Genomic DNA, 22,509 nt, shown 5'->3' on the forward strand with positions numbered 1-22,509 from the left:
AGCGCCTTGAGACCCTTCCGGGTGAGTAGCGCGCTATACAAATGCTATGATTGATTGATTACCCAGCGCACTGCTAAACATGAGTTTCTGTTCATCGCCCTTCTCGTGCTTTTTATCTTCAGTTATCCTGATTCTGGATTTTTCCTGATGTTCTCCCCACGTATATTAAGCCACACGGGCATTTGATTGCATAAATAACTGTCTCGGAATTGCAATCCGAAGAATATTTTTGCTTCATCTTTTTACCGGTGTGTGGATGGGTATATGTATTCCCTTCAATGACATTGCTGCATTGACTGCAATTGAAACATTTTCTCATGCCTGAATAGGTATTATCAGTTGATGACAATTTTTTCTTTAGAAGTTCTTTTACATTTTTGGACTGAGACTGTGCAAACAACAGTTTTGCTGTAAACGGGTCACAGAAATCAGGTTCCTATTCCAATACCTCCCATCTCCGAGTATGATACATTTGATGGCTGGGGATTTCGAAGAGCACTTTAACAAGCATACCTCTTTGAGAGGATTTTTGGGACTGTCGCATGCCATGACATTCCATATACATCACCTAAGCGCAGAACATCTAATAGAGTTTATCCAGTACTCGGGGAGTTCATGAAAGCTTAAAACAAAAAAAAAATTAACAGATTAATAAAGTATGTGTACATGAAGCAAAATGTGTTTGTTTGATGAATGCTTGTTTCTGTAATTTTGTGTATTGTTTTACAGTTCAATTTTTCTAAATTGCTCAAGCCGGGGTCCCTGGGTGCCAACAGTGACTCAATGGAGGTCCCCGGATCCAATAATAACTCTGCGGGGTCCTGGATTGGAGTAATGGTTAATTGGGGGCCACAGGAGTCACAGTTAAGGACCATTGATCTAGATACAAAATAAACCACGGAATTTCCATCATTGTGTTGATGGGTTTCTTTCTTAGTTATGGAGCAGGTGACCTTTAACCTAGACATATGAATGGTATATGCGACCACATGACATACCTGTGGGTTCAGAGAAATTGATAGCATGGTCATTTTCCGGGGTGTAGAGTGCACACACTCCACTCACAGAATAGCTATTGTTATAGTGAATTTAAACCTACAAATTGTTTTTTACGAAATTATTTTTATTGGCATTTTTGAAAAAGTACAGTACATTAGCATCACTAACATTTAGAATGTATGTCATCTATTTAACTTCTTGTCATAAAATAGAATTCCATCATATTGAGCGCACCCCTGAACGGTTCTACCTAACAGTTGTTAATTAGTTTCAAATCAGATGCTCTTTAATCTTGACATTTTTTCGAAACCTATCCCTTCCCTTCTTCCGGAGATATGCATTTGTAATTCTGGAATCGAGGCACAACACAGCTTTAGCCTCTGTTCTCAGACAGTATCTGCTCAGCTCAACCCCCATTGCAAGGTTTTTCTGCAACAGTTTCATAAATTGGCCACAGTTCGATTTGTCATACTTTATGCCTGCATAAAACGGCTGTTACAGTGATTGGGCGAAGCTAAATGTCGCACTCCAAGAGAACTAGGACATATGCCCTGGTTCCGCCGGGAAGACCGGGCTGCCTTGTTCCGCATCAGCAACAGTGCGCACTTATCACTGCTCAGACACCCTGGTTGTGATATTTAAAACTTCATCAGGTGTGTCTATGATGCTTAAGTTTAGGAGGGTGTCATTGCATAAACATGTCATAGTATTTGAAAAACTCTCTTGCAATTTTCGTGAAGTGATTTTACTAATGCACACTGCATTATTTAGTGGTTGTTACCTCACTTGTCGCTATACCTCCTGATAGTATTGACAGCTGAGTGCCCGTTCATTGATGTAAAACACTGTGCACCAGATCAGAGCTCTGCACTCCAGGCTCAGGGTTTTCGCACAGCCAGACCTCATTTGAACAGCTCAGAGAGAGGTGGATGGTCTCCGAGGTGGTTTGCCTCTGATATCCAGGGGTCTGTCCTACTGTGGCTCTGCAAAGTGGGCCAACGACATCCCTTTCTGCACTTGACTCGCAGGATAGCGAGATCGAGCAGTCAAAGGCTTCTCATGAAGACAGAGGGCGGGGCATTCACTCAGAACTCAGCAGCCAACCAACACAATGTCATTTCTAGCTCATTGCTTAACTTTAGCTAGGAAGAAAGATCTTTGAGTTCACAGAAAAATGAAATATCAAACAGTTTAATAAAGTCACAATTCCATGGTTACATTTGTGAGAAGTTGGCCTGATATATGATGTTTCCAATTCTGGAACCACCTTGTATCAGTCCAAACAACCTTATGATGATCGGTTTTAAGTCAACCTTATAGACCAGTTATCCTAGTGGTAACGTGGACAAAGCAGTCTTAGGCTAAACTCTGAAAGGCATGTGAAGCCAGCTGTATTACCATACACAACCCCCTTGAATACCAAATGAAAGGGACACCACACAGATATATATTGAAAATATATATTGATTTATTAACTATAAAATATCCTGCACTCTTTATGAGCACAGAAGCGCAAGCGTTAAATCACAAGACAGTTTAAAATACACAAAAGTTGCACAATATGGATGAGCCCTAGCGGCCACCTAAACCATATACTAAGAGTGGTATAAGAGATACGAATCTAAAAGGAAACGGGCCTAGGGCCTTGGGAATCGCTGGAGCTGTTCGGGACTAGCAGTGACTAAGTCGGGAAAGGCTCGCGGAGCTCGGGTGCAGTGTTTTAAGTGCACATACTCACCAATACAAAGTCTGTGGTGAGTAAAAGTTAGAAAGTTAGTTAGTTCGGAACCTTCCGAGTGACCTAGAAAGCTGAAACTTGAGACACAGGCCCTAGAGGTGTGTACCAGTTTAGGAACACCGGCGTTGCTGATTTACCTCACCCACAGGAAGCGGGTGCACAGGGTCGAAGTAGTGTCTGGTTTCGTCACGCTGGTCGATGGTGCTTGGAGCTGAAGATGCTGCAGGCGGCTCGATGTGACGAGTTCCGGTGGATCCAAGGGTGGATCTGAAGATGTGAAGACCTGAAAGCAGAGGGGACAATGTTCAAAGTCACTAGCCAGTGACTACCGTGGAACCAGATTGGAACCAGGCAATGTCGGGTGCAAACAGGCGTTGAGGTGTAGCTTCTCTCTGCAGCCACGTGGACACCGGGGGTCGAGGACGTCCAGGAGTCTGTCACGAGCTGTCCCACGCAGGCTTCTCGCTGTTGGCGGTGTCGGCAATTTGATTGAAGCAAACAGGCCTTGGCTAATGCAAGCCACGCAGGATTTGAGAGAGGCTTGTTACTTGGACCAGCAAGGTCAGAGCGGGTGCTCCTTTTTACAGGAGCTAGGGCAAGTCTGGAGCAACCAGACCCGCAGTGTAGTTCGTCGGTTTCGTCGCCAAGATGGCCGCTGACCACGTGGCTAGTGGCCGGGATGGCGCGTCGAGTGGCACAATGCAAAAGGGCCCCACGCAGTTCGTGGAGATGCTGGGGGGCTGATCTTCGGTGCAAGGGCTGCTCCCTGGTGGGGGTTCTCAATCCCCAAAGCACAACGTCGAGGATGCCTCTGATGCTGCGCAGTCAGCTCTTCGGGTGTCTTCCAAGATGTCCGGTCCCACGTCTCTCGGTGCCTCCACGGGTCCCTTCTTTGCAGGGACTGTGGATCGGGCTGTGAGAAGTCTGGGAGTCTGGGTCTTGTCAGGCTCTGGGCTCGGGCTCCGGCGGGAGGCGGCGGCAAAGCAGACGTCGATTCGCTGGTTGGTGCCTGTGTTCACAGGGTGGCCACTCCTAGGCCACAAGGGAGATGCTCTTCAGTCTTCTGTGCAGCAGAATGTCGAAGTCCAGTCGTCTTCTTAGTTTCAAGTTGATTCAGGATGATCTGAGGTGCTCTGGCACTGCTCCCACTCTTATTCCCAATCTGAGGGGTGGATCACCTGCTAGGTCCCTCCTCTGGGTGGGACCAGGAAGGGGAGCGGTTACACCCCCTTTCCTTTGTCCAGCTCCTCGCCAGGCCTGGGTCTGGAAAGTCCCAGGACCGGTTTGGACTGGCTTATGCACGGGGACACCCTGTGTGCCCCGGGCATGTCTCAATCTATTCAGCCCTGTCCTACCCAATACACAAAATCCTGTCTGGGGTGGTGCTCGAACCTCCCAAGGCAGGAAACCCTTCGTCCAAGCCTCCCTCGCTGGAAGGACTCCCAGCAGCAGGAGGTCAGACTTGTGTCTGTGGTGGCAGCATCCATTTTGTGATGCTGAGGCTCTGGTTAACTTTAACCGGGGTTAAGGCTACACACATGTCGTGTCCCTCTAGAAGGGTGGAATGCTATCCCCGTCTACAGAACTGTCGAGGGGATAGTATTCCAAATCGTATGACGCCTTACTGGACATGTTTTGATAAAGCCAAACCAAAGTTAGCATATAACCGTGAGGATTATAATGCACTTAAGAGTATATGGTATGGCAATATCCCGGAACAGCTAAGGGAGTGGTTCCCGACAGCTGCAGACAGGCTCAGCTCATGCTAGAGCGCCATCTCACACATTTCCAAGCACTCTGCCTCCAGGATTGAAGAGGCCTTCAATAGGAGTGGCTGATAGGAACGTATGTGTCCAGTTTAGGGTTAGATATAGGGATTCTATATCTAAGTAAGAGGTGATTACACCTACTTACCCCAGCTGAGTGATCAGCCAGTTGTGTCAAATATGGAGGCCAGGCCAGGGGTGGCACAATACATGCTGCAGCCCCTGGTAGGCCTTGGAAACACCTATGCCCTGGGTACTTAGGGTACACTGTTACAGGGGCCAATAAGGTGAACCAGTTCCAATTGTGTATGCACCTAAGGTACATGGAGTCCATTTTAAGGAGAGAGCAATTAGCCTGGGGCCCTGAATAGCAGGATCCCAGGCCAACTATGTCAAAAACCAGCTAAACACCAGGCAAAAAGGTTGGGGGTAACCATAGTCAGATATCCACCTTCCTACAACATTGTACAATCTCCATAAAGACGCAAAACCTCCTCTGGTGCCCTCTTCCCTCTCTTGGAGTTTTAATGTCTACGGTCCTCGGGATGTCATACAGGTGTAGGCCTTATTCCAGGACAAAGGTGCACTTGCTCTAGATCACCATACCGGCTCATGTGCAGAACATTTCAATCTCTTTTTCCTCAAGAGTTCACACAGACAAATTGCTTGGATTGCAGATTTCTCTCTGCCTCTTTGGTGGAGGTATGGCTTTGATGGCATTGGCGGGCATGCTCGGCGGACCCGTTGCTTTCGCAGCAGTTTCAGTTGTGTGGAGCTGTAGTGGCAGCCTCACTCAGGTGAAGGACTGCTAGCGATAGTCAGTTCAGCAGTCCTGCACTGCTACACTAGTATGTGACAGTTGTGGCCGCCCAGACCAGTTGCAGACGAGTGCTCAGTCATGGCAGTGACCACCTCTAAGGGGTATTATGTCCTTTAGTAGCTTGGACAACCATATGTCCCTAATGGGCATATGTTCTGGTCAACTTGTTTCGCACTTTTATGGTCTCAGGAGGAAATCCAGAGCGCTTTGTCAGGACCAAGTAGGAAAGTTAAGTCTACAGTGGCCCGAAGGTTTCAGTGCCACCGGATAAATAAAGGGAGTAGAACTTCCTTTAGTAAGAAGGGTAAGACCCCATGAGATCAGTGAGGGTCACTTGAGAGGGTTCTCGCAGTGCATCTTGGCTGCATCACCTGTGTCGCTCGCTGTCTCCACCGGAAACTGCTCTGGAGACTGGAAGACCCCACACAACACAGATGTCTCCTGGCTGTTCTCTGAATGGCAGTCAGCTTTCTCTGGGTGTTTCTCATGCTGGAAATATGCTGCATGAGAATCACCCTGGAGAGGTTGTACTGCTGCAGTGCCTGGCTCTTTCCCTCTCACCGGGCTGGCCTCTAGGTGTGAGGCGCTTCAGCTGTATTATCAAGAAGAGCAGCCTTCAGGTGATGTCCCCTCACATCTGAGAGACTGTCTGTTATGCATACTCCATCCATCGGCACACAGCAGGCCTCTGAGTACTATTTATAGCATCCCTTGGTCAAGACTAACTTGTAGTTTTAATAAAAGTGTGTGGGGGGTTGAGTCTGACTTATTATACTCATTTTATAGTGAGGGGATGCAGATCAGCTCTCCAGTGCTTTGGACCCGGTTTGGTTTAATTCTCTTGACATTTTCTGGATGTCTCTCAGACACAGGCATTGCACAAGGTGATGACACTCGCAGGAGGCCGCAATGATGCCGGCTTCAGCAGGAGTGTCATAAACAGGGGCACAAGGAAGTGTGAGATCTCTCCACCTGGCTGTCATGAGCTGTCCCGAAGCAGTAATGAGACCGCACAAAAGCACAAATCTCTACCTGTATACTAGTGACACACCAAAGGAGAAATACCCTCCACCTTTATACTAGTGACATATATAGACGCACAACGTTCTAACTGTATGGTAGTGACACAGCACAGGAGCACAACCCTCTATCTGTATATTAGTGACATAGCATAGGAGCACAACCCTCCACCTATATACTAGTGCCACACCACCGGATCACACCCCTCTACCTCTATACTAGTGACACAGCACAGAAGCACAACCCTCTACCTGTGTACTAGTGACACACCACAGGAGCAAATCCCTCCCCATTTATACTAGTGATATATACAGGTGCACAACGCTGTACCTGTATGCTAGTGACACAGTACAGGAGCAACACCTTCTACCTGTATACTAATGATGCAGCACAGGAGCACAACCCTCTACCTGTATATTAGTGATCACACTAGAGCTCAAACTTATATCTGTAACTAGTGACACTGCACAGCCCTTTACTTGTATACTAGTGACACAGCACATCAGCACAACCCTCTACCAGGAGTGGAGACATAACAAACTCCACAGTATTTCTGAGTCCAGTTCTTCATGGTGACAACAGAGAGACATACCTCTCTCAACAGCTGATACCCTCCTATTCCTGCTGCAGTGAAATGTATTTCACCTGAAAACTCACACCCTCCTGCCCTAGGATAGGATGAGATGTCTGACCAACCTCCTCGTCCATCATCTTTGGAATTTGTGATCTACCTGCAGTCACTGGTGCAGTAACTGATATATATGATAATTCTCAATTGCCAGCGGAACAATTGATGTTGGGTCTAATTTTAAATGTGAAATAACCCACCTAATCCTACTAAATGAGGGATATAATGGGTTAATGTCACAATGTATTCTGCACAGCCAGTGTCCTGGCAACATGGGGTTATTCCCCAGCCCCTCAAATCTCCTGTCTTCCATCCCAAGTGCTGAAACTGCCTGGCTCCACCTCTTTTACATGCTCATGTGTCGGTCACACTTGCTCACACTTGACTTCAGCCAGTCTCTCCCCTCAGTCTGTCTCTGGGTCTTTGACTGTCTCTGCCTGCGGTGAGTTCTCTCTCTTGTGTTTTCTCCATGGAGGGAACTTTCTTGCTGCTTTACAAATTCTGACCTCTCTATGGTTTGTGAAGGGTCTGTGAGGACGGGCGGAAGATGGTAGAAGGAAGATACTTGAGAGTCTGCCGTTCAGAAATGAGGAAAAGCACTTTAATTTTCTGAAGTTTGAAAGAACCTCCGGTCCCCCCCCCCTTCCCACAACTCTCACCGAAAGGATGGCAGCATTAGTTGGAAGCTTCATAATATCTAACCAGCATTTCTTTGCTTCTCACAGGACAAGTTAAGAACTGAAAAGCAGAAAATTGAATCTGAGTTTGAAAAACTGCGGCAACTTCTGAAAGAAAATGAGCAAACACTGCACAGGAGACTACAGGAGATGGAGAAGAAAATCATCATGGCAGAAAATGCAAATATCACCAAACTGTCCAATCAAATCACCTCTCTCAATGCCCTAATAAAAGAGATCGAAAAGAAGTGTGAGGAGCCAGCGAGGGAACTAGTGAAGGTGAGACACTGTTTGATATATACAAGGATAAGAAGAAATATTCATAATTTGCATGCAGCATTAAATGTGTGCGGGTAATACACATTACCTCCTGACTGGGACAATGCACTGTGACCCCCATGCACTCTGACAGCGGCCATCGATATACAGACAGATTGTTTACACTGCCCCCTTTTGTGCTGTGATTCCAAAGCAATATATAAACACTGCAAAACAGTGACGTTCTACAGTGTCACATACATGTCTATGACCTATCTTTTATATCCGCCTTCCATGTTTTATGTATTACATCACCCCTATATGCAGCGACAAATCCCCCACCCCCATTCCAGTGGTTTGTCCCTGACTTCGGAATGCTGAGCCTGCGGTGGCTAACGGCAGTTGGTTGGTAGCTCCAGCAGATGTTCTGGTCTAGTGGAGAGCTTTGGTCATGGTGGTTCAATAACCTGGTTGAAGAGGACCGATTCCAGAGTCTTTTACCACACCCTCTTTAATATAAAGACTAGTAATTTTTTTAGGTCGCGTCTACAAGTGCTTGCACTGTCAGGTGACCTTTTGTATGTACTTTGTGGGGTCTAACTCCTCCCACCACTTTGCATTGTCTTTTGCCTGTGTCATTAAAACATGATAGCCTACAAATGGCTAAAAGTTAGTGCATGTCCTACTTTTTCTCTCATTAACTCCCATGGAGTATTGCCTCTTGAACGAGCAGCGACGCGCACGCTACTTGTGTGCCTTGTTTCTTAATTTGTCTCTCGCCACCAAATCACTGCTTGACTGCCCCTCCGAGATCGATGGTTTTAAAAATATTTTTTTATAAGCACCTTGGAACGAGCAGTCGCACACATGCTTTACTTTTAACCCACATATGATCAGGGCCGGACTGGGAACCACAACCGGCCCTGGCGAAGTGCTCGGCCGCCCCCCCTCCCCCACTCGAGGGGGTTGGAGGTGCCGCCGAGTTCTTTGCCGGGGCCGGGTTTCGACCAATCTTGGTACAGGGCCGATTTTTCAGCTACCCTGCAAAAACGGCCCTATAACAACGGCCCCCAGGGGTGCAAAACCGGCCCCCACCCATGTGGCCCACCGGGGGATTGCCCGGTGCCCGCTATGGTCAGTCCGGCCCTGCATATGATATCTTTATCATTGTAACTACATCAAGGCCTGTTTCCTAGAGGATAGACCTCACACACGAGGCTATCAACATCGTTATAACTACATGAAGGCCGTTTTGTAGAGCATAGACTCCATGCAGCGAGGTACACCTTCTCCTTTATGTTGTGAAATCATTTATAAAGAGGAAAGAAAGAGGGGTCGTACACGCAGGTGGGAGATAAAGATGGCAAAGCACCCTACCTCAGAGGTACCATTCACTGACAGTTGTGGCTTCACCCCATCCTAAACGAATGCTTATTCTAAGATGAATGTTTGTATTTTTTTTTGTTTTTTTTTTGCAGTGAATACACTTTTTTTTCTTTCTGCATGCTCACATTTGCTCGATAACTAATTTCTTTCAAGAGGATTAATTTTGTTTATTGCTCTTCGCTTGAATGTGTGGGTGCTGACTAAGATGTGTACAAGTTAGGGCACAGCTGGTTTGCTTGGTATAATCCTTGTGTCTGGCAAGCCACAGTTCTCTCATTAAATGATCACAAGGCTATCTACTACTTCCTTGTCTGAGTAGAGAACAAAAATAATAGAAAACAAAGGAGTCCTTTTGGTACAGCATTGTTAGCAACAGACCATGCCCGCTCATCATGAATCTACCTTTTTACACAACCGCTATGGAGTGTACTTCCTGCAAGATAGAATAAACACTTGTGAAGGTGCACAGTATGAATTGAATCACTCTAGGAGTTTTGGTCTACTAAGGGTATTCACAGCTTCTTCTTTGAACTTCTTCACTAATAGCTAGACCTCCTGTTCTTGCGACAATAGAATAATCTGTATTACTGTCTTTTCAGTCCATGGTTTGCTTAAAAAAAAATAAGGATTAGGGAACTGGTGGCTTTTGCTCCACAGGCTATGCGCGCCTGTGAACCTATCAGTTCCTACACCACACTCTTCTTCTTGTGCCCTTTGTGATGAAATTCAGTTTCAGAAATTTTCACTTTCCAGCCCAAATCTTGCATATTTATTGTAGTACATGTCAAAGGGGGTTGGATGTTAGCTAGAACTAATTTGGCAAAAGCTAAATGTATCTAGAATTCTAGTTAAATTACTTTTTGGTATCAACAGACCTGATAAACGGGGGCTGTATTGTTTGTGGGGGTATGTCTATCATTAATCACCTTCCAGATGTTCTCTTGTATGCCTGTGTATTATGTTCTGGGTTTTACAACCAATTCCGTAACGGCAACAAATGATGGGGGGGAATGCAGAATGATTCAAACATTCTCCCCCAGTCAAGAGATCTGGGTTAAATCCATTGTTGTTTTGCTGACCACGCCACCCCTGTTTGGACCCAGCCATATGCAAATCAGTCTTGACCCTGTGCCTCATGGGAACAGTCCAGACCGAACTGCCAAGCCAGGTCCTCCCTGGACCGTAAACAAGCATCCTAGGACCGGTTTCGAGGTATGTCACCCTTCATCAGCCAGGATAGCCTGAATCCAGTGGCCTAGTGAGCAAGGGGCGCACGTCTGGGCATACCCGTCCTACTTAGGGCGAAAATTGTAACTACAACAAATGATGGACAGAATGCGATGGATTTAACCCAGATCTCTTGATTGGGGGAAAATATTTGAATCATTCAGGATTCCGTCCATCATTTGTTGCAGTTACAACCAATCCCGTACACATTTTAAAATGCGATTGCTCAATTAGAGCCAAATAAATTCTATGTTACGTTAAATTATAGATTACATCATGGTTTCATTGTAGACTGTACATTCTCAATGTTTAGAAAGGAGTTGCAGAAGGTAGTCTGAGTCCTTGTTGACATTTCGTTAACCGATGTATGGAAAGAGGTGGAGCCCCATCAGAGCCTACAGTTTTCCGTGAGAGATGCAGTTCCGGGTTTTATATGCTTCAGCTATGGTACAATCTAGTTTCAGCATGGTATTGATGTCTAGCACTGGAATATCAGTTATTGCTGTCTAAGACTCAGTAACGTCTCTTGTTCTATGTCCTCGTTAAAGAGCATTTTTGTGTAGTAATAGGAAACTATTCTTACAGTTTCATTTTAGCAGGTGTATGCCTGCAGGTTTTTAATGCTTTCTTTGTAATTTTCTTTCTGTAATACATGGAATTCATAACCAATGCTTGTTTCATTACTTTTATTGGTTTTAAAGTCATTTCGATAAGCAGGCTTTTTTTCAGCTTTTCCATCATCAGAAACTTTGTTACCTCCCTCAGTTCTGCATTGTCTATTTTTTATTTGAGTCTGTGTGTTTGCATACAATGGCTGTAATGTCTGTCTACAGGCGTGCGTTTTAGGTTGAGCCACGCATTGCACATGCGCTCCAATGCAAGGCATGGTGTATTCAGTACATGGGGTTCAAGCCGGCCCATCGCTTATTGGTTGTTCTGGTTGCCTTTCTAAATTCCTTGCTTTTGAATGGTAAATCGTGCCCATCTCTGTCTCTTTTTGGTGTGATGTTCCCTTCCAGAGTGACTGGCCCTGTTACAGGGCTTATTTAATTTCTGTCCTATTCAGTTTGTTTCACGCACTATTTTTCTTGATTGCCTGCCTCATGTTCTGGAAATGTTGCAAACATGAGAAGCTGACCAGTGTTACTGCTTGCTCCTCCCACCCACCTTTTCTCCATGTGTTCTCCCCTTCGCACCTTAGCTTTCTCTTATGATCTACAGAGTCTGGGTCACTGAAAATTGAGTTAAGCACTCACAAAGTTAGAATGTTAGAAATGTAACTTTACTTGCTAGCTCCCTTTCACCTAGTCTTTCGTTTTTAGGATTGTTTCAATCGCGTATGGCTCCGTTGCTCCATTTTTGAAAAAGGGGCTGTAAGTCTTGTTCTTTATCTGGTCACAAATATGGCAGCTGTGTCTTTGTTCCAAGTGGTAATTCCCCTTTCTTTGTCCTCTATGCAGTGCTGCAGCTGTGTCTCTGTTCCCAGTGGTAATTCCTCAATCTTAGTCCTCTTGGCAGTCCTGCAGCTGCTTCCCTGGTCCCAGTGGTAGTTCCTCATTCTCATTCCTCTAGCCAGTGCTGCAGCTGCGTCTCTTTTCCCTGTGAGAATTCCTCATTCTTAGTCCTCTAGGCAGTTCTGCTTCTCTGTTCCTAGTGGTAATTCCTCATTCTTATTCCTCTGGACTGTGCTGCAGCTGCTTCTCTGTTCCTAGTGGTAAGTCCTCATTCTAAGTCCTCTAGGCAGTGCTGCAGCTCCTTCTTTGGTCCTGAGAGCAGTTCCTCCATTCTAAGTAATCTAGACAGTGCTGCAGCTGTGTCTCTGTTCCCAGTGGTAGTTCCCCATTCTTAGTCCTCGAGGCAGATCTGCAGCTGCGTCTCTGTTCCTAGTGGTAATTCCTCATTCTTAGTTCTCTAGCCAGTGCTGCTTCTCTGGTCCCAGAGGTAGTTCCTCATTCTTAATACTCTCACGTATGATGGTGGGAGCGCTTTAGGAAAGAGCCGGCTTCATTACACAAGCTCAGGTTAACGTTTTTGTTTTTAGGTGCGCAGACATTAAGTGATGTCGACGCCATCCTGGTTTAATCATTGTTTTCTCTCTACCCAACAAATAGGAGCATTGAGTTGTTGGAGCATTTTGTTGTTGTTGCTATGTCTAGTGCTTCCATACCCAGGGACTGGGACAGATGGCTTGCTGGTAAATGGATGGTGCGAGCAACGTTTTCAATGGGGAACTCTGGAGAAGGGTGCTTGGTGAATAAAGACCTGGGGAGGGAGAGATGTGACGTCTCCACCATTGGAAAGTACTTAACTGCTTTTTTTCATAGGCTGTTCAAAACTCTAGTGATGCAGTCTCACGCAGAATGTTATAGTGCTGTTGACTTGCCTCCAGGCACTTGACTTTTTGTTAGTATGTTAAAAAACCTTAGAATCTGTCCATAAATGTTTCTTGAGGTAAACACATATTCCTGAATCACTGTATGTGCCAGTGTGCAGTCATTGTTATGTCTTCAATCCCTGCCAGCACAGCACCCATGATAATGTGCTGCATGGCTAAACATTTATAAGGTCCCAAAGGTGAGACCTATTGGCCTAGCCAATGTTTCTTTATGTATGGATTTTCATTTGTTGGGGAGGTTGCAACACACCAAGCAATTCTAGTGACCATGACACAAGGAGGCCAAGGAGCAAAATGTGATAAAACAAGATACATCTATTTAACATACTGAGAGGCAAAGTCTCAGAATGGGGAAAAAACATCTTTCTCACTTGTCTCAGAAGTTTGGAAACATTTCTGTTCGACAGCACTTAGTTTTCTCCTAATGAAGGTTGCGACATATTGTTGCCTGCACCAACCTCTTGTTAGGATGAACAGTGAGCTTGGTATTTAGAATAGGTAACTGTAAACTCACTGGGATTTATTTGTGGCCCCAGATTAAGGTATAGATTGCTGCATAAAAAATATGGATTGGTAAATGCATAGGTTTCACCTATGTGATTATTCATTTTTGTTGTTGTAAGGTTTAGCTTGGTGAACGGGTGTGAAACTGATATGGTAAACTAATACTTGAATGGGGTCACCTGAATGCCAGGCACTATGTTATGAGATAAGTGAAAGGGATAAATAAAGAGAGAATCAATAAAGGAAAGCCTGAGAGAAGGAGGTACTGAGGAAGTAAGCTGAAGATGAGTAAGGATTTAATAAATAAGGAGAGGGTCAGCGAGCAAGAAAAAAAATCTAAGCGAAAAGAAATGAGTAAAATCTAGGTAATGAAAAAGAAAGAACTGAAACGTGGAGTTTGATGAATCAAATAAAGGTGTAGAATGTTCTGCTCACAGCCCCAACTCTCTGGGCAGATTAGCTGCAAGTAAGAAGAGTCACTCACTAGTCCAGCTGCAAACATGTTGCAGCGAAACTGGGCCATGAGCGGAGGTTAAAAATAAAAAGAGAAAAGCTGGGGTAGGCGAGAAGGCAGCAACAAGGAGCGTATGAGGGGAGGCCAGACATCAAATGGGAAAGCAGCACATAAGGTACAGAGGAAGAGGCTGGAGGGGGAGTAACACGAAGCGTGCAGAAGACTCTGGAAGAAATGGCACCACGAACAAACACCAGACAACCACCCAGCTTTCAAGAACGCCAGCCGCAAGCACCACCAACTCATTCAAACCACCAAAAAGAACCTCCTTCAAGGAACGCATCGACAACAACGCACACAACAGCTAAGAGCTCTTCAGCATCATGAAAGAACTCTCCAAACCCAACTCCAGCTCCAATGACACCCCACCGTCGCAAGAACTCTGACTCCCTAGCCACCTTCTTCCACCACAAGATCGCAGACATCCATGGCAGCTTCGACACCCAGACCGCCCCCCCCCCCCCGACAGACACCGAAACTCCAGACTCACCGCCCACTGAACACACCGTCCTCCTGCTCTACTGGAACCACGCCAACGACGACTACACCATCAAAGCCATGAACACCATCCACTCCGGCTCACCATCTGACCCCTGCCTCCACCACATCTTCAGCAAAGTTAGGTCCATCATCGCACCCCAACTCCGGAAGATCATTAATGGCTCCTTCGAGACGCCACCTTCCCAGACAGCTGGAAACACGATGAGATAAACGCCATACTCAAGAAACCCAAGACTGACCCAAAGGACCTCGAGCACTTTCGTCCCAACTCCCTGCTCCCTTTCCCAGCGAAGTCATTGAGGACTGTCAATAGACAACTGACCCGCTTCCTAGAGGAGAACAACATCCTGGACTCCACCCAATCTGGCTACCACAGCACCAAAACTGCCCTCATCACCGCCACTGACGACATAGGAGCCCTGCTGGACAATGGCGAAACCGTGGGCCTCATCCTCCTGGTCCTCTCGGCTGACTTAAACAACATATGCCACCACAGCCTACGCACACGTCTCCATGCCGCAGGAATCCACAACAAAACCCTGGCTTGGATCACCTCATTCCTCACTGGCAGAACCCAGAGAGTCCACCTCCCCTCTTTCCAATCAGAAGCCACCAAGATCACCGCGGCGTACCCCAAGGATCATCCCTCAGCCGTACCCTCTTTAACATCTACATGGCACTTCTCTCCAACATAGTCTGTTCACACAACCTCAACATCATCTTGTACGCCGACGACACAAAGCTGATCATCTCCCTCACCAGGGACCCGGCCACCGCCAAATCCAACCTCCACTAGGGAATAAAGGCCTTTGCAGAATGGATGAAGACCAGCCGTCAGAAACTGAACTCTGACAAGACTGAGGTCCTCCTCCTTTGCTCAATCCCTTCTGCCTGGGATGACTCCTGGTGTCCGGCCATGCTGGGAGCGGCACTGTCCCCCCACCAACCATGCACGCAATTTGGGATTCATCCTGGACTCTACACTATCCATGACTCAGCAAGTCAACGCTGTCTCCTCCTGCTCTAACACCCTCCGCCTGCTCCGTAAGATCTACAGATAGATCCCCACCGAAACCAGAAAAACGGTTACCCATGCCCTAGTCAGCAGCAGGCTGGACTACGGCAATGAACTCTACGCGGGAACCACGGCCAAACTCCAGAAAAGACAGCAACGCATACAAAACTCATCTGGACGCCTCATCCTCTGAATAACCCACCACAGCTGCATCACTGCCCACGATAGACCTCCACTGGCTCCCGGTCAACAAGAGGATCACCTTCAAGCTCCTCACCCACGCTCACAAAGCACTGCACAGTTCCGGACCAGCCTACCTCAACAAACTACTCACCTTCCTCACCCTGAACCGCCCGCTCTGCCAACCTCCTACCTCACCTCCGTCCTACACATCCACCGAACGACCACCAGCAGCAGATCCTTCTCTCACTTCGCAGCCAAGACATGGAACACCCTCCCCAACCGTATGCGACAGACCCAAGACCACCTGACCTTCAGAAGACCCCTCAAGACCTGGTTGCTCGCCCAGTAAGAGCCTCCCCCCCACCCCACCGCCATCTCCCCCCTAATCACCTTGAGACCCTTACGGGTGAGTAGTGCGCTCTACAAGTATTTGATTGATTGATTGAATATAAATTGGTTAAAATCCTAAGCATTTGTTTATAAGTATCCTTCTTTTTGCTTTAGTAGCCATTTAGAATTCATTTGAACAGCTCTCACATACGCTTCATTTCTATATGTACCTGGTACTTAGAGTTTATTAGCCAAAGGGTAAAATTCCAGATGTGACAGATTCTTGTCCCTGTTAGTTTTACATGACCTCAAAATATAGAACAAGATGGTAAAATACTGGCCAGGCGGCAAGTCTACTCTCTGTGCCTCTCCCTATCCTCAGCTAACCGGGCATTATCTGTTTGAAGCTCCTGTTCCTGATCTGCTGATCATACCTCTGTTCTGAGTCCAGAGTGATGACTCCTGACCTGTTATTGTGACCTCTTGAAGAATGTGTTGAAACACTGGATTCAGCACCCTGGAGAGTTCCGTACTTTGCTTTCCAGGAAGGCCACCTGGACATTCCAAAGAGATCTTACAGCCTCCGTTATATCGTTGATTTTGAATCTGAATGTAACATACAAGACCGTGTCTGGGTCCAGGACCAGAAGATTAACACACATAAAAGCAGGGATTTCAGTAGCAGAATCGTAGAGTATAATATCCGCTTAGTTTTAATGACAATAGTAGTTATGAACAAATGGAATTCCTGGTCAAAAATGCAAGATTTATCTCCAAGTTCAGTTAGGTGGGCCCTTGTAAGCTCTGGCTATAAGGCACATTTATGCTATTGACACTTTCACAATATCCTTTTATATTTTACTTTCAATGTCGTGTGGACACCACTCTCCTATCCCAATATGCAGGTTAGTTCTTCCCGGCAGTGTTGCGTCCATACCATTAACCCATCCCGGTGTAATGGTCAGTTCAGCCTACGGTGTCACATGCATGCCAGGAACCCATCCACGTATAAAGGTCAGTTCAGTCTACGGTGTTGTATGCATATCAGTAACCCATCTCAATGTAAATGTACAGGAATTTATATAGCGCAAATCGCCGAGCGGTTTCTAAGCGCTTGCTTAGGGAACCCGTCCTGGTATTCCCCTGTGAGAACCCCGGCAGGGTATCCACAAGGTGAAAGCCAGGCATCCCGCCGCGAGGGGCCGTTGTGGAGATTAAGCAAGCTATTGCCCGGAGTCGCAGAGTGTGAACCCGTGAATCGAGTAGGCACCGGAGCGAGAATTGTCGAGTCCATGGACATTTTAGGACTCAAGACCACGCCGAGCCGGGAATTGAACCCTGGTCCCGGGCTGACCTCTGCTTCCAGGTCTGCCTCTTCTAACCAGTGAAACAAAATGCCAGTACTGCGCAATTGATCATTAATTCAAACAATTGAGTTTGTGCTTTACTCAATTTCAAAGACCACTCTTTCAGTCCAGATTCAAATCATATTAATTTATTTTGATTTTTCTTTCTTTCTTTGTATAAAAGTTTTAACGTTTTTTACATAGAAAACGAAACAATGTCTAAGTAACTCCTACTTAGTCAAACATGATTATTATCAATATCTATGGAGGAACCAGGTTATTAGTGATGAGGGTAGTGTAGGGAGGTTTCTGGGGGAAACGCACTCAAAAAGACTCAATACATGGAAAGGGAAAGGGGTGAAGTGAGGAAAGTGTGTGGTGGCCCTGCACTAGTCCTATTTATTGGAGCAGGTACAACCCAATCCACTGAATGGAAATAAACAAAGTTTGCTTCAATCTGAAGTTAGACCATCAACAAATTAACATTTAGACTGTACAATGACGCAAGATTGGTCTAAATTTCAAGATGAGGGAGGTCGACTCGTTTCGAATCCCCTAGACTAGTGGGATTCTCTGCAGGACCATGTGAACATAATCTGGAAAACATAAATTAAAAAGTCGTGCTGTCAGTCAAACCACTGTGCAACTCTCTACTTAACATTCAGTCCAGCCATCATTCAGCTCATACCTGTACCTCTCTTGGTGTTCGTTTATCCCAAAAGGGGCGGAAATAAAGGTTGTTGTACTAAAATATTAAGAGAGAACGTTCATGAGTCATCATGCTCAAGTAAAACGATCCGTTATGAGAGAAGAAAACCTTTATGGTACTCACTTGAAATTTCTAGACTTGAACTCTTCCGTTTGTTCTAGTCAACAGACTATTGTGCCGTGTTTTGAAATGGAAAAGAAATCCGTGTGATGAAGATTTTTTCTTCAAAAGAAAAGAGGGGGTACCTTAGTACTAGGTTGAGCTAATGGTAGTCTATCCTTTCGACACTACGCTGAAAATATACGTTTGGTAAATGGCTCCTGTTTAAGTATTAGGTGCAGGGATACCGGGTGCTGGGTATCCCTTGCTCTGCTAAAGAGCGATCGGTTCGGCGCTAAAGAGCGATCGGTTCGCCACTAAACCGATGACTAGATTTTTTCTGAGAACTCGAAATATGCATTCACGTGAATAATCGAGCTTAAGCATTCTCAAAAGAGTCACGGAGGAACTTGTAGCTCTGTATTATAAAACTAGCTTTATTGTAACATTAAGTCACGAGCTTTCGTGGTTCATGCTTTTGTGAAAGCCTGATTTAAAGCTTCCTGCAAGATTGTTTTTAAAAAAAAAATCAAAACGGGTCGCAAGGGACTTCCACTTTAACCGTGGCATGGTTTAACTTACGGGTCTACCTCTATGCTTAAGTTGAATTGCACCTTGTTCTGATTATAAGTTCTTACCTCTAGTTTAGAGCCAAAAAGTCCTCCATGGGCGTTGCTTTCCTCGATTGGAACGCCGTATCTTTGTTCCGGTTTGGCCGGTTGAAATAAAGATCTGTTCCGACTCGAAGGCATGCTGGGAGTTGTAGTTTAATATTAGATTCAGTAAGTTTTGATATTTCCTTCGTTTCCAGTAGGAATTTATTGTCATTACGATTATGGTTAATCGAGTTGCGAAGCTGAAAACTTTATATTCGAATGAAAAATCACTCCCAATGGGTGGTGAAGTGGCTGTCGTTTTTTTAAAAAAACGGGTTTTATATTCATTCAGGCAAGCACAACCTGGGTGAATCCTCAATCCGGTGGTGGTTTCTTCAGCAGTAAATTTTATTTTATCTTGCACATGAGTCAGAAGTCCTGGTTTAAATATCAAGTGGTTCTGTGTGTCCTCTCTAGATCAGTTAATCTAATCAGAATTGGTGTAGATCTTGGAGGGTCTTTCATGGTGCATTAGCACAGGTTGTATAATTCAGACATCTCATTTAAACCTCGAGTAGTAGTATTAAATTTCAAGATGAACATTGCTTCCCGCTGTCTTAGTTTGGCCTCTAAGTCTCCGCCTCTCAGGTCAGATTCAACTTTTGATATTATTGTCCATCTTAAATCAGAGTCCCCATGTGCTTCATCAATCCAGTGTTGTACTAGAGGTGCTGTAACAACTTTTTTCTTTATCCTGGATTTATGTTGTTATATTCTTTGTCTAGCTTCCTGATTGGCTTTCCCTATATACAACTTATTACAGGGGCAGAGGATTCCATAGACTAGGTTTCGTGTTTTACAGTTTGTGAAATGGTAATGCTTCCATGATATACCTTCATGTTGGAACACATTACCTTCAATTGTGGAATTGCAACGCAAGCATGTTCCACATTTCCTATGTCCTGTGATTGAAGGAAGGTTTACATAGTCACGTAATGTAGGGACTTTTGTTTTTGGTACGGCTGCTCGCACAATTTGATTGGCAATGCTCTTGACCTTTTTGAAGGCAAAGAGTGGCGTTTCCATAAATTGGACATATAGATCTTTTATCAAATGCCAATGTTGATGAATCACTTTTTTGAAAAAGTTGGATGATGAGCAGAAGGTGGATACACAAACTGTACGTTTCAGATCTTTCTTTTCTTTCTTTTTACTACTACTCGAGGTTTAAATGAGATGTCTGAATGTGATAATGCACCATGAAAGACCCTCCAAGATCTACACCAATTCTGATTCGATTGACTGATCTAGAGGGGACACACAGAACCACTTGATATTTAAACCAGGACTTCTGACTCATGTGCAAGATAAAATAAAATTTACTGCTGAAGAAACCACCACCGGATTGAGGATTCACCCAGGTTGAGCTTGCCCGAATGAATATAACACCATGTTTTAAAAAAAAACGACAGCCACTTCACCACCCATTGGGAGTGATTTTTCATTCTAATATAAAGTTTTCAGCTTCGCAACTCGATTAACCATAATCGTAATGGCAATAAATTCCTACTGAAAACGAAGGAAATATCAAAACTTACTGAATCTAATATTAAACTACAACTCCCAGCATGCCTTCGAGCCGGAAGAGATCTTTATTTCAACTGGCCAAACCGGAACAAAAATACGGCGTTCCAATCGAGGAAAGCGACGCCCACGGAGGACTTTTTGGCTCTAAATTAGAGGTAAGAACTTATAATCAGAACAAGGTGCAATTCAACTTAAGCATAGAGGTAGACCCGTAAGTTAAACTATGCCACAGTTAAAGTGGAAGTCCCTTGCCACCCGTTTTGATTTTTTTTAAAACAATCTTGCAGGAAGCTTTAAATCAGGCTTTAGCAAAAGCATGAAACACGAAAGCTCATGATTTAATGTAACAATAAAGCTAGTTTTATAATACAGAGCTACAAGTTCCTCCGTGACTCTTTTGAGAGTGCTTAAGCTCGATTATTCACGTGAATGCATATTTCGAGTTTTCTCAGAAAAAAACTAGTCATCGGTTTAGTGGGGAACCGATCGCTCTTTAGCGCCGAACCTATTGCTCTTTAGCAGAGCAAGGTATACCCAGCACCCGGTATCCCTGCACCTAATACTTAAACAGGAGCCAATTACCTAAGTATATTTTCAGCGTAGTGTCGAAAGGATAGACTACCATGGGCTCAACCTAGTACTAAGGTACCCCCTCTTTTCTTATGTAAAAAACATCTTCAGCACACGGATTTCTTTTCCATTTCAAAAAACGGCACAATAGTCTGTTGACTAGAACAAACTGAAGAGTTAAAGTCTAGAAATTTCAAGTGAGTACCATAAAGGTTTTCTTCTCTCATAACAGATCGTTTTACTAGAGTGTGATGACTCCTGAACGTTCTCTCTTAATATTTTAGTACAACAACCTTTATTTCCACCCCTTTTGGGATAAACTAACACCAAGAGAAGTACAGGTATGAGCTGAATGATGGCTGGACTGAATGTTAAGTAGAGAGTTGCACAGTGGTTTGACTGACAGCACAACCTTTTTAATTTGTTTTCTGGATTATGTTCATCTGGTCCTGAAGAGAATCCCACTACTCTATGGGATTTGAAACGCGTCGACCTCCCTCATCTAGAAATTTAGACCAATCTTGCGTCATTGTACAGTCTAAATGTTAATTTGTTGATGGTCTAACTTTAGATTGAAGCAAACTTTGTTTATTTCCATTCAGTGGATTGGGTTGTACCTGCTCCAATAAATAGGACTAGGGCAGGGCCACCACACACTTACCTCACTTCACCCCTTTCCCTCCCCTGACCAAATCTTTTTTGTCTGGTGTCTTTCACATGTTTATCAATTCGATGTTTTGTCTTAAATATAAATGTATTGAGTCTTTTTGAGTGTGTTTCCCCCAGAAACCTCCCTCCCTACACTACCCTCATCACTAATAACCTGGTTCCTCCGTAGATATTGATAATAATCATGTTTGACTAAGTAGGAGTTACTTAGACATTGTTTCATTTTCTATGTAAAAAACTTTAAAACTTTTATACAAAGAAAGAAAGAAAAATCAAAATAAATTAATATGATTTGATAGAATCTGGACTGAAAGAGTGGTCTTTGAAATTGAGTAAAGCACAAACTCAATTGTTTGAATTAATGATCAATTGCGCAGTACTGGCATTTTGTTTGTTCATTCTAATATTGGCGTAGCCTTTCTGCGCTAAAGCCAAAACCCTTGTTGTTGCCTTCTTCTAACCAGTGAGCCACACTTCTCCACCAGTGTAATTGTCCGTTCAGCCCACAGTATGCAAGCATGCCATTAACCCATCCCAATATAAAGTTCATTTGAGCCTGCGGTGTCGCATGCATGCCAGTAACCCATCCCAGTATAAAGGTCAATTCAGCCTACGGTGTTGAATGCATGTCACTCACACATCCCAGTATAAAGGTCAGATCAGCCTAAAGTGTTGTATTCATGTCACTCACCCATTCCAATATAAAGGACACTTCAGCCAACGGTGTTGCCTGCATGCCAGCTGTCCATCCTAATCTACAGGTAAGGTCTGCTAAGAGTATTTCTGCAAGGCAACAAGAGATTCACAATATTCCGGCATTACTGTTGAGACTGCTAAATGTCTGCTAGTGATGAATTTATTATATACCTACAAGTGCTGCTGAGAATGCCCTATATGTGCTAGTGATGGATTCATAATATACTTACAAGTGCAGCAGAGACTGCCCAATGTCTGCTAGTGATGGATTGATAA

At 44.8% G+C, this 22,509-nt stretch overlaps 1 protein-coding gene across 1 annotated transcript in view; it reads left to right on the top strand.

Moving 5' to 3' along the window:
• Positions 1–22,509, top strand: part of LOC147710247 (E3 ubiquitin-protein ligase TRIM39-like) — a 133,859-nt gene that overhangs the window by 24,466 nt on the left and 86,884 nt on the right. The window contains exon 3 of the mRNA XM_086920920.1: positions 7,697–7,927. Within this exon, the coding sequence (XP_086777046.1) occupies positions 7,697–7,927 (231 nt within the window). The remainder of the gene's footprint in view (positions 1–7,696; positions 7,928–22,509) is intronic.

Source organism: Lissotriton vulgaris, chromosome 5 (genome assembly GCF_964263255.1).
Source record: "Lissotriton vulgaris chromosome 5, aLisVul1.2, whole genome shotgun sequence".
NCBI classification, from domain to species: Eukaryota; Metazoa; Chordata; class Amphibia; order Caudata; family Salamandridae; genus Lissotriton; species Lissotriton vulgaris.